This window comes from Notechis scutatus, chromosome 1 (genome assembly GCF_049901735.1).
Source record: "Notechis scutatus isolate UNSWTSFEM ecotype Mainland chromosome 1, rNotScu1.2, whole genome shotgun sequence".
Classification (NCBI taxonomy): domain Eukaryota; kingdom Metazoa; phylum Chordata; class Lepidosauria; order Squamata; family Elapidae; genus Notechis; species Notechis scutatus.
In genome coordinates this window covers 174,508,560-174,522,355 of record NC_142009.1, presented here as the reverse complement: position 1 = coordinate 174,522,355, position 13,796 = coordinate 174,508,560, and the positions used below count along the sequence as shown (strand labels likewise).

The 13,796-nt window shown below is 33.6% G+C and overlaps 1 protein-coding gene across 2 annotated transcripts in view; it reads right to left on the bottom strand.

Moving 5' to 3' along the window:
* Window positions 1-332: 332 nt before the first annotated feature.
* Window positions 333-13,796, bottom strand: part of SATB2 (SATB homeobox 2) — a 156,167-nt gene continuing 142,703 nt past the window's right edge. For both annotated transcript variants that reach the window (XM_026667940.2, XM_087949522.1), the window contains one exon: window positions 333-3,477. In XM_026667940.2, the coding sequence (XP_026523725.1) occupies window positions 3,022-3,477 (456 nt within the window). In that variant the 3' untranslated portion in view covers window positions 333-3,021. The remainder of the gene's footprint in view (window positions 3,478-13,796) is intronic.

Below are 13,796 nucleotides of genomic sequence, written 5' to 3'. Positions count from 1 at the left end.
GCCAGTTTGGTGTAGTAGTTAAGGCATCATGCTAGAAACTATAGGACTATGAATACTATCCCACCTTGGACACAAAGCCAGCTGGGTTCCCTCAGGCCAGTCACTTTCCCTAGCCCTAGGAAGGCAACAATAGCAAACCATGTCTTAAAAAAAACTTGCTGAGAAAACTGAAGGGACATACCCAGGAAATCTCTGAGAATTTGATACAATTAGGGGGAAAATATTGTAGCTTGTATCAGATTTGTAGAAGTTTTTTTTCATTCTTTAGAGTTTGTATCAGTTCAGGAAGATGGGAAGGAATACTGATGTACCCCCAAAAATGATTCAACAAATTAAGTCATTTACTGAATGTGTTTAATTTTAACAACCAAAAAATTCTAACAGACTATCAATGCACATAAGTTAAAATTTAATTATCACTTAGTGATAACAAAGATCAAGTTGATTTACATGGAAAAAGAACATTTACAATATGGTAATCCTCATTCACATTGTTGATACCGCAATAACACCATTTTTTTTTTAGTTTTCTCTTACTTCACAAAAAGGCGGAAAATTGTGCTTTGTTAAGAGGCACTACAAGAAAAAATTCTTTTTCCAAATAGATATAATATGATGAATATTGAATAAATAGACATATATGCATTGTAATTCAGTAAAGTTCTGGCAAGACCACAGGCGAAAATGCCCACAGATCCACTTAAAAGAATCACTGCAAAATTAACAGTGAAATTTAAAATAAAAAGGCAAGATTCAGCATTGAAAAAAATACCTACTAAATTTTTGGTTGAAGTGTTTTTTAAAAAATCACCAATGCTGATGCCATCAAAGAGATGAATAACCTTATGAGAGATTGACCAATACATATATGTACTGATTTCAGCAAGAGTATTTCAGAGAAGAATCTGAAAAGATAATTTGAAAGAAAACATAAACCAGCAACTTCTGAAATGTTGATTAAAGCTGCAGCATACTATAGAAATGAAGTATGAAGAATCAGCAAGCCAACATTTTTTAAGAATATAGAAAATGGACACAGCTACAGATTTGTTGATGTCAAATACTGATTTTGGAGAAGTCCCTTTAAAAAACTTTAGAGGTTACTGAGTAGCTAAAATTAGCTTGTATTGCAACACGTCATCTCCCTGTTATGTTGTTAATGCTTTGAGTAATATCTATACAGAGGTTTGCTTTAATGACTGCCTTTTATACCTTTCAAATATATAAATAGTATTAACAGTTATATATTACAATGCCTGTGCAAGAACATAAAATAGCTTTCCAAGTGATATTGCATGAGGTCTTTGTTAAAAGTCACAAAGCACATGTCAAGAAAGAAGCGAGAAATCCACAAAGCAACCTAGACCCATTAGAAAGTCATACTTTCAAAAATATAATGTGGACAAGGAACTGAATACTGCTTGTATCAGAACCATGGCTTCAAAAATTGGTTGGAAACTATAGTAGATTGCAGCTTTAATGTTTATACTATTGAAGAGTCAGTCAGCATTAGTTCTGCTTTATGTAATTGAATTGCTATGCTAGGTCACTGGGAAAAGGTTTCTGTTAGTGTTGAGGAAGTGACTAAACAGAAACTGCTTGGCTTTTTCTCACTGTCTAGAAGTATTTAGAACACTTGTTCCCACAAACGTTGCCACACATTACATGAAAAACATACCTTGGGAGGCTGCTGGCTGAAAGTTTTGTCTTACTGATATAATGAGCCTTATGCACAAAGCTCCAAATGTAGTACAGCAATAATAAAACAAAAACGAAGGAGGCACGAAAGGAAATTTAGCACTGGAGAACTATCAGACTCTTTGACTAACATGTCAAACATGTCCAAAATAATGGTGATTCGCTTTAAAAAAATCATTTGTAAAATCTTTGTTGAAAAGCAACATCAACATATATAAACAACAATTTTCCTAACATCACTATCAGACAAAAACTAAAGGAGCAAGGAAGGAACTGCAGCTGCACAAGTCTCACTGAAATTAATAAAAAGTGGTGCAACAACAGTATAGATGATTTGCGCATTCGAAAAACAATACCACTATAAACTGTGGCTCAATATAAAAATCCACACAATAAATCTTGTAAAGCAACTGTTCATGAAGACCTCATTAAGAGACAAGTCTACTGTGCACTGAATTTTCACTGAAAAGTCCATGAAAATTCATCTGTTTGCTACAGAAATAATATAGAACAAAACATGCTCTGTGAATTTAAATGTGCATTGTGTACTAAAGTTTGTTTAGAAGTTACTTGGTTAAAATTATTTTTAAGGTGCCCTGATTTTGTCCCACATCTTCTCACTCCCTGTTTTATTATTTCTGGCAGTGTTGATTTAGGATTTTTAAAATGCATACCTCAAAAAATTACCCCTCAAGCTGCCAAAGTGGAAGCCATACTAATAATTTAAAAAATCAGGGATAAACATAGAAAATAAATAGATATTCAAAACAGTAACCACACCCTGAGAGCAGGCAGCAATTTATCTCAAAGCCAAAGCGACTCATTGTGAAGTGGTTTATATAAACAAGACTCATCTTTTAACAAGCTGATTTCACAGTCTTATACTTTCTGATTGTAAAGTTTAGTTACATCCCATTCAGATTTCATATATATATGTGTGTGTATGTGTATATGTGTGTGTGTGTGTGTGTATCCACTTACATATGGTGCATATTATATACACACCATACACCTGCACACTGTTATTGTTTCCTTCATAAGTTGTTTCTTCTTGTAATTTGCTTACTAGAGGATCCTTTTGTAAGTGCAAGATTAATAATGATGTAATCCTATGTGAATTACAATTAACTGTCTCAATAAAACATAAAAAAGTGTAACACTCAAGTGCCTGTTACAAGGGAATGTCTGATTGAGCTATGCAAAATAATTGTTCAATTTGCACGTATTCTATGCACGCTGGAAAATTCCAAAACACTTTTTTTTCTGAAAGAAGCAAAAAAAAAAATTGGAACCATGTATTGCTTTGCCTGTGATATTTTCACATTATCTCTGCTCAGTCTCTGAAGTAGTTGGTTTGTTTTTTTCTGAATTCTCTTCTTCAGTTTCCACTTTGTACATTTCCTCAGAACTCTCCTCACTGTCATTCTCCTCTGACTCAGTCAGCAGCTCTTCATCTTTATACTCTGCCACATCTACCACTGTACCTAAATGCTCTTTTAGTTTCCCGTGATGCTTTACATGGTAACGCTGGTTCTGGAAGAATTTAATGATGGTGTGCTTGGGCAGATCCAACTGGGCAGATAAAGTGTGGATGGCCTCCTGGTCTGGATAAAGGCCAACGTCATGGATGAAACTCTGAAGGATGCCCAAAGCCTCTAATGAAATCTTAGTACGGGATCTTGGCTTTTTTGTAGATGCATCTTCTGCAGGTGGGGGTGGAGCCTCTTCCCTTGGTGGGGAGTTTTCCTTTGCTGGCTGAGATTGCTGTCTATGAAGCACCTGCAAAATAAACAGATTTATATGTTTAATAAAAATTATATTCACACAAATCTAGCTCATTGTTAATCAGATTGGTATCTTCATATTTATCTCTGGTAGTCAAATATTTATATGTAAAAAAAGCTCATTTTATTGGTTTCACACAGAGGACAACATGAGTAGAGAGAATTAAAAAAAATTGTTAGGCTGATGAAAAGAAGACCTACACTTCAGATTTACAGCTCAAGTATGTTTACTAAAAACATGGGATAAGAAAAATGAAGCTTTGAGTCAGAAGGAAAAGCATATTCAAAAAATAAGAAATTATCACTGCTCTGCCTGGTCAGAGGAGGCCATAATGTTTTTTAAAATTAAATCTAAAGATAGATTTTGGTTCTAGAGGTGGATCTTTGGCATTGAGCTTAAAATCCTAGGATAATTTTGCTGTTATATCATTTATACCATTAATAGTACAAGAACCACAATACATTGATTGCTTTCATTTTTTTTCCTTTTAATACACAGACATTTAGGTTTAGGTGTATATATGTATACAAATAAATATTTTAAAAAACTGTGCAAAATTGCAGAAAATGCCCATCTGTTCCAGAATTCTATTCGTGCAACAGTTCCAATTTACGGAAAGCCCTCAAGCAAGATATAAGCAACCAGTATCCAGAGACAAACTGCCTCTGCCTTATCCTAGTGGTTATCAGATTGAATGTTAGCTCTGAACATTCTAACTGCAGTATTCTATGATTTCTTTTTAATTCAGTTGTTTACGAGGTATATGGTGAAATTATTCAATTATACAGGATTTTTCATTACTTTTCACATTTTTCTTCTGCAGCATTTAAATTCACAAAGCAAATTATGACAATATTTGCAGTGAACACTAATACAGAAAATAAGAAATATATGTTTTATAGAGCTTATGACCCATTATATCAAGCAATATCAAGTAATAAGAATGGAATAAAATGTCACAACTGGAAATAAATGTTCCAGAAGTTTTGCGCCATCACTTTTCACCATTGTGTGGTCCAGTGATGTATTAGACAGAAAGAGAGGGAGTCAGGAAAGAAGGCAGGCAGGCAAGCCAGAAGCCAGATTTCAATTCTAAAACTCAGTTGTTGCTAGGTTGAGTAGGTCATACTCTCTTCAACTTTAAGGGCAACATAATAAGTATTACAATTATTTTATTCAAAAATGAAATTGACATCATCTGCTAAAAAAAATTATGCTCAGAAAAATTATGTTGCTATATATATTATAGCCATTACTTATTAAATAAGTAATAAAAAGTCTAAATAGAAGCTTATTTTCAAAACAACAAATTCACTTGTTATGAGATCTATTACTTTAATAGTGTATAATCAGCTTACTTTTTAAAAAGTAGTCTCCTAAAATTAACACTTTTTTTCAAAATCATAGGGTAACAAAGCAGCACTGATCTTAATCATCAACTGGTATCTATTTCAAGATGGATCATCACCGTATTGTACAAAGGGGTGTATACATGTGTTCATTATCTTATGGTTATGCTATGTATAGGATGCATACACCATTTTTAAAGATTAGTGTTTTTTTCCAGAGTTGCTTACACTTTATTAAGCACAGCCCGGACAGCATGGCAAATAAAAGTAATCTATATTTGTAAAATCTAATAGTAGATATGCACTTTGACATTGCTAGTGGAAAAAGCTACCTGTAAGTCATGTAATTAAATTCTGGATTCTTAGAGAGATCTTTTAGCATTTGTTTTCTGCTCTTAGGCAGAACTTGCTATGATGGCCTGACATCTATAATATTTCTGAAGGCCTCAGTGGGGTGTACTTATTTTTCACATAATTGCACTTCATATGTTTCCTCCCCCCTCTCCCCATTTCTATTCAACTATATTTAAAGACCAAGTTAAGTGAAAATACTTCAACTGCAAATAAAGCATGACTATCTATTGTCTCTACTTTTCTCTATATTTGACTGGTAAACCTCAGTAAAGTTATGCATATCTGCAGATGACAGTTCAGCCTATCACCATTATTGATGATAAGAAGAAACATCAGAACTGATTATAAATTATCGCCTAAAGCTATTACAGGAGTGAAAATTGATAAATCTCCCAGCCAATGTATTTGATGACTTATACTGAAGCTTTATATTCTAAACAGTAGCACTAATAATTTGACATAAAATTATTTATCTAAGCATGTTGGATTTCTCCCATCCCCATTTTGCAAAGTGTTAATTTCAAGGCCCCCTTCCCCCTGTTAAAAGAGGAGAAATATATATTATATAATGCCGTGGGGGAAAAATTGAGGGTTCAACTAGCCATTCTGCCTCACAGGGTTCAACTAGCCATTTTGCCTCACAGACTGAAAAAAGTCTGCCTTCCTCTTTTGGTATCAGTTACGTATTTTTAAAATCAAAGTTACCAATTATTCTGAACTTCAGAATTGTTATCAAGAAAAGTAAGTCAAATTTCTTACAGCATGTATAAACAAGAAGAAAAGTGACAGTTGTATCTGAGCTGAATCTTGCATCCACTACAAGTTGTCACTGATTGAGTATAAACAGCAAAGCCTGAAAGGGTTGTATAAAAGCGGACTGTAACTTAAATACAATGTATTGTTTATAAATAGGTCAACTCTCTTCATTTATTTTTAAGTAATTTAGGATTATAATTCAAACATGGCTTTGATTTTAAGCTTTTTACTTTCACTCCTCCCTCTACCCCTTCATTAAGCACATGAGTTTTCTCTGCAATTGTGACCATCTGGAAATGACTTCCTATTTTTCCCTCAAATCATTTCCCATCTCCTTGCAAATCTGAACTGAAACATGTTTTCTACCCTAGCCACAGGTCTCAAATGTTTCTTTCCCTATTTCATTTCCACTTTAATGTTAAGGCAATACTGCAACCGTACGTGTACACAAATGACAAAGCACAAAACTGTTTTGTTTATTAAAAATTGTCTTTTCTTAGGTATTAATTTTCACTTTTTGAGGTATTAACTTGTTCAGATAGAAAATGTACAGATACCTAATATGATGAAAGCTGACTTTAAAAAGATAAGTGACTCCTATTAAATCATACAACACTGCAATATGTTTTGAAGGCCACAATGAAATCCAGCTGGGAACCATGTGTAAAAAATAACAGTGCACGCCTGCAGGGAAGGAAGTATGATATGGAATGATTACATTTAGGAAAATATATAATGTTGTATATCATTATGGGAATGATATGTATTAGTTGTAATAAACTAAGGCAGTGGTTTCAAACTATATTCCTGGAAAATCTGTAGTTCCTGGTAAAGATCTTTCAACTTCCTCAGTGAGAAGATTGGCAAATGGCTGGAGTCATTGCCATTTATTTATCCACCATAACTGATTTTCCTCTGCTATTGATAGCTAATCAAAAAATCTTTATTACAGAGTTGATATTTGCACAGCACAGTCTCTGCTTCCGCTCTTAAAAAGCTATCTGTTGTATGAAAAAGAAACAAGTAGAATCTTCCTCACCACATTATTTTCTAATTAGTAAAATCTTTCCTGCAATATAATCTGTTAGTAATGGCACAGTGTATCTAACCAAAATTTTAGCAACTCACACTGTGTGTGTGAGAGAGGGGGGGGAGGGAGGGAGGGAGAGGGAGAGGGAGAAAGGAAGAGATGCATTTCCTTAAATATTCCTTAAGTAGCTGAAGTTTACTAAGGTTACAGTAATTTTTGAAAAGACTAGGTTTATTACATTTACAAACTCTCCCAGATGACTGGAAAAAGGAGCCACATTTTTACATTGTTTACATCAAATCTCTCCATTCTTTGCTTTACAATGTGATTGCTTATTTCCTTTTTTTAAAGTACTGTAATGTACAAATGTTAAGTTCTCATATATCTTTATAAATATAAAACTTATTAGGTGTGTTCATATTAATGCCTGTAACTTCTGTAACTATTATTTGTATGACATGAAAGCTACTTGACTTGATCACAACTTTCATATTTCCATTTGTTGAGTTATAATATGCTTCCTAAATGATTGTATAGTATAGACACTATGAATCATTTATGAAGCAAGTCCCATTCTCATGAGATGTACTATTTAGCCAGACCTGTTAATAGATGGGAGAAAAGGAAACATACAGAAAGGAGTGCAGGAATGTTATTTTTAAAAATACTTGAAAAATCCATCCCCCACTGTCTTATCTCCTTCCTTTCATAAAAGATTACTGCTGAACACCCATATTTATTATTATTCAGAGCTATAATATTACACTGGAGATCCAGTTTGAGATAGTGGTTAAAGCATCAATTAAGAAACCATGAGTTCTAGTCGCCTCCTGAGTTACAAAAACCAGCTAGGTGACCTTAGACCAGTCACTTTTTCTGTTTTAGGAAGGAGACAATGGCAAATTGCTTCTGAAAAACCTTGCAAAGAAAATGGCAGGGACTTGTCTAGGCAGTCCCCAAGAATCAGACACATTTGAACAGAAAAAAAATTAAACTCAGTTAAGACACATTAATATTCCGAAGCTTCTTTGGCGACAGACCGAAATCTGTGATCGTGTGCAGTTTTGATCTGTGCTCGCTGCCGGAGCACCCCAACTGGCTGGATTTGGGGCTAAGCCACCCCATAGAGGTGGTGAAGAGGGGGGAGACCGCCAGCAGGGTCGAGGAGAGCCGCATCTCTCCTCCCCAGCTGGCTATTACTCCCTTTTGCGAAGGCAGTTGCAGCAGTGGTCAGAAATGGCCACCTCAAAGAAGAACTCGATTGGAAAAGAACGTGCAGGAGGAAAATAGGAAGATAAAGTTTTGGTTGACCGGGTTTAACTGAAAAAGCAACAACATAAGGTTCCCTGGAATTTGAACTATAAAGAATAACATTGTTCCCAAAGAAGATTTTTGAAGCAGCGAAGGAGAGAGGGAAGGGAAAGGATTTGGTGTTTTTTTTCTTTCCTTCCTCATATTGACAGCTAAGAGATTTAAGTAAGAAATTGGCAAAAATCCACTTTGACATCAATAGGCATTCAAGCTGAAAATAAAATGTCAAAGGGATAACAAAGATTTTTGATATTCAAAAAACCTTTAAAAAAAGGAAAGGAAAGAAAAGGAAAAAATAAAAGGGCGGAAACTGGAAAAATGGAGGGGACTGCCTGGAAGTAAAAGGAATTTACAGCAAGACTTCAACAAGATTCCTAAAAGATACATTCTAACTGAAACTTAGAACCCCAGGAAGAGAAAGTGAAAAAAAGAAGCAAGAAGAAACAGCTTTGGATTATTTGGATTACTTGGTGGTTTTTGGATTTTTGGTTATTGGATTTAAATGACTAAAATCAATCGGGTGGTTGTTTAAAAGTGTTTAAAATGGCATCACTCCTGGAAGAACTGCAAATGGAACTTAAAAAACAGAAAGAAGATGCACAAGAAGGAAGAGGCTTTTTTGGCTTCGTGTTTCAATTTTTAGAAATGGAGATCTGGAACTATGAGAAACAACAAGAAATGCTTGTAGAACAAGAAGGGCAGGACAAAGAAGAAGCCATCTTTAATGACCAAGTAATTTTAAGTGGGGGAAAAAAGGAAAGGGAGGCAAGAGAGTGAAAAGTTTAAGATTTGAAAAAACAACAAAAAAAGAATAGTTTGAAAAGTAATTACAATACTAGGAAGAAACAGAAGAGAGGATTACAGAAGAGAGAATTAGAATTAGAGAGACAAGGGGTCAAAAAGGGAAGGGAGAAGAAGAGGGGGAAGCAGGAAAGGAAAAGAAGTTATAAAGGACAGAAATAATAGAGATAATGGGTGAAATTTAATTGAAAGAGGGATTCTGCAAGGGTACATAAGATAGTATTGTTATATTAGAAATAGAAATAAACTTAGAAAATATGAAAAGTGTGATTAAAATGATAGATAAAATACTTACTGTAATGTAATGGAATGTTTGTTAATAAATAAATGAAATAAAGAGAATCAGAGAATGAAATTGAAAGGATGGGAACATTTTAATTATTATTAATGATTTATAAAAATTTAAGTGAAGAGAAACATGAAAGAAATATGGGGAAAAAATTATGGAAATATTATAAGTGTTCCTAATGAAGTATGATATTCAGTTGAAAAGAAATGTTAAAGATGTTAAAGATTGTAACTAACATTAATGATAGAGCTGAATTGGAATAGAATAAGTGTTTTATTTACTATTGTTATATATATATAAAACGTTGCTACAACTTTAAAAGCACAACTATAATGATGTGGGAAAATACCCGAACAAAGGTGAATACCATACATATAAATACCCGCAAAAACTTAAGAAAACACACACACACACACACACACACACACACACACATATTTCTTAAGTTTTCGCTGGTAGATGTATGTATTCAGCTTGCTCGATTTCACGTCATAGTTGTGCTTTTAAAGAAACAACCTTCGCAGAATCTCATCTGCCATCATCAGGCTTCTGTATTGTGTTCATCTGTGAGTGGATGAACACAATACAGATGAACACAATACAGAAGCCTGATGATGGCAGATGAGATTCTGCCGAAACGTTGCTACAACTTTAAAAGCACAACTACAATGACGTGGGAAAATACCCGAGCAAAGCTGAATACCATACATACATACATACATACATACATACATACATACATACATACATATTCTCTTTAAGAACATAGTGTCTATTTTAAGAATGCATCAAGCAAAATTCGATTAGAAGTTACGTGTTATATCGAATGTTATAATTGTGAAGGCATAAATTGAATTTTAAATAAGAGTTGAATGGACAAAATTAAAAGATCCAAAGGTGTCATACTCCAATTAGTAACTATAGGGGAAAACTTGTTTAATGAGAAAAGAAAATATGAAATTGAAACAGGACAGACAAAAGTATAAATATAATGATTAGAAAGACATTGAAACTTAGAAAAAGATATATAATTGAATTTAGATAGGTATGAGATAATCAAAAACAAAGTTGAGAAAACTAAGGTAGGGGAAAAATTAAGGAGAAAATGTTAAAATAGTAATAAGAGATGGAATAGAACACAAAGACGAATATGAAATTAGTTTGTGTCTGTATGGATAAGTGATAACCCGGGATCATGCTATTCTCAAAAAAAGATGTTTTGTTTGTATTATGTTTTGTGAAAACCCAAATAAAATTTATTTTTTAAAAAAGACACATTAATATTCCAAGAAAAATCTCCCCCTCTTTTCCTCTCTCTCCTTCCCTCCCTCTCCCACATCCCCCCCAAATAGTTTCTTTTGCATTATGAATGAATACTACTTTATTTGAAATACTATGTTCAGGGGCATCAAGATTAACCACTTGGCTTTTAAAGTTTCATCATCTTTTAACAAACTGTCATATTTTTTAAAAGAAGTAAAGAAATCTGGTTAACTTTTTAAAACTGTGTTGCTTGTATAAGACTGAATTTTTTAGCTTTGCTTCTATATGTAATGTCAGCATATTGCCACCAAATTTTGAAAGTAGAGAAAATTACTATTTTTTTTCCAATAAACACAGTCCTCAATTACAAAAAAAAGTTGAAAGTAGCTTGAACTTTTTTTGAATGACTTGTACTTGAGGTTTCTTTTCTCAAGACTTTTGGGGTGAATGAGATGGTGACTGGAATGAAAATGAAATGTAGGTCTATTTTGTGGTTCTTCCCCAGCTGCAGAAAGATCTTCACAGGAGGAATAGAATCCTTTCAGAAACATATGGCTTACTGCTTAATGTTATTATTTTCCTACATCTATTAATGAAGCTGTTGATTTTTTTTGTTAATAGCTTTTCGGCTCTTAAAAATTCTGAGTGACAAGAGCAGAACAATAGTTGAAAATAAATCATGATGGTATACAATAAAGCTGTAGTCAGTGAGAAAAACTTTTTGTGTGAAGTAGACTTTGCAAAAAAAATGGAAACAGTATATACATACAAGTGCACGCATGTGCACACACAGACACAACCCATATCCAGTTTTTCCTATATTTCATAGGGGCCAGAGGTGGTATTCAGCAGGTTCTGACCAGTTCTGGAGAACTGGTACCAGAAATTTTAGTTTGGAGAACTGGCAAATACCACCTCTGACTGGAGATTTTACAGTATCCTTCCCATGCCATGCCTACTAAGCCACGCCCACAGAACCAGTAGTAAATAAAATTGAATCCCACCACTGATAGAGGCCATGCTCTAGATTGCTTGTTTTATCTTACTGTGCTTTAGTATTGCTTCAACATTTGGTTGCTAAATCAGATTGAGATGTGTTATGAAAAAAGTATATGAATGTTTTAAACAGAAAAATAAGAGATCTTTTAAATGCTGCCATTTTCAACTTTCCCTTAATACTAGGAAGACTTTGCAGCTTACAGATATTCTCAAAACAAAAATTTGCAAGCTCTATAAACATATTTTAGGGGAATTATATTATGGCTTATCTGTAGCCAGCAATTTATAGAACTAAGATAATAATAACAACAATGTTTTGATATTCTAGATATTCTACAACTTTTAATGCAATTGTAACTTGGCTGTGGCAATAGAATCAAAATTTGATTTATTAGATGGAGAATCGTTCCAAGACTCTAGAAGTTGCTAGAAATTAAACATTCCTACAACATTGCAAAACATGATCACTTGCACCTGTGCTCATTTTTCCTTTCAGGAAGTGGTTAAACTTGATTTTGCCCTTTGTCCTTTGACTTAATAATCAAGAACTTCATAAGGATACCAAGATTATTTTCTTGGAGTTAGATTTAGTTCCATCACTTTTTTGAACAACACAGTAACCTACAGTTACAGTCTCAGGAAAATTCAAATCATTATTAAACAACAATAGCAACTAAAACCTATCTATGAAGTGATGACAAATTACAAACTACAGATGTTAGATTACATTTTGACTTCAGGCAGGTTTAATATAACTTGGCTTCCTTTTACAATTGCTAGCAGCATGTGCTGTTATGGGCAGGGGAGTTAAAGTACTCAATAAATGAACACCGTGTCAAAGGAAATCAATATGAGCGTGTAAAATGGTTGGAAGTCTGATAGATAGATATAACTTTCCTTTAATATTGTAACTAAAATGCTACTGGCATTTCTCATGTGTTGCCTTTTAAAAGATGGTTTAATAATTGCTTCAGAAAACAAACACTGGTATCATAGAAAATTGAACAACTAAGGTGTGACATACAATAAATTTAATTTCACCAGTGGAGGATTTCTGTGTTGGGATTATTTATTTAAAATGCCCCTCCTCTTAAAATGCTGCTTTCTTTGAATAATATTTTTTTTAAATCATCACTTTTCCTAGGTAATTTTATATACTAGGCTATCAAAAGCATTACATTAATTTGCTGTAAATGTTATCTACCTGAATCATAACAAATAAAATCATTGTTCAATGCCAAAGGGGGAACCATAGCTAGTGTAAGGAGTACATACTTTGTATTCAGTTGATTTCAGATTTAATCTTAGCACTCGTTCTTAAACAATAAAATTGAAGATTAAGGAAAATGCAGAAAACATTGGACTCGCCACAGTAGCATCCTTAGATCTTGATATTTTCATTAAAATTATGAAAGTTGTGTCACATCGCAAGATCTACTTCTTTTGTACAAGTGTCTAATGTTGTAATGCACAAACAAAAGCAGCAGGGCTCATGATACCCTATTTTTGCTTTCACTATTCTACTTCCCTCCCCCAATCCTTCCTGAAGATGCTGATGAGTCCTCATAATAATTTTCTGGATAAGTCATATCACTTACAAGATAACACACCAAAGGTAGAAATTACATGTACATTCAGTAACCTAATTAAAGCCTGGTTTGGGGGCAATAAACAACCCTAAATTAATCAGGCTAACAATCTTAATTAGTAAAATAAAATAAAAAAATAGATTGTTAAGGAACTAGCAGAGCTATACACAAATAATTACACATGGACAGCAAAGTCTTGATTTCAGTTACCCCCATTTAAGATTATACAACTACACATGATCAAAATATAATCAAAACTGCCAACACAAAAGAAAAAGCCAAGAAAAGAAGACCAGCCCCGAGTAGCAACAGAGGTATTTTCTTTATGCAAATATCTATCCATCCTATTAGTGAAACAGTAAGTATGCTAATTTCTCTTTAAGCAGATAAAATCAAAGAGAGGCATACCAATGCTGAAGTTGTTTTAGTTTGTAGCTAGAGTCTTTCAATGACTGACTGAATGAAAAAATAAAATAATTGAATCCCCCATTTCTAAAAATATAAAGTCACTGTTACTTAGGTTTCTTTGTCTCTTTATCCCAGTAACTCTTGGAACATTTCTCAATTGATCT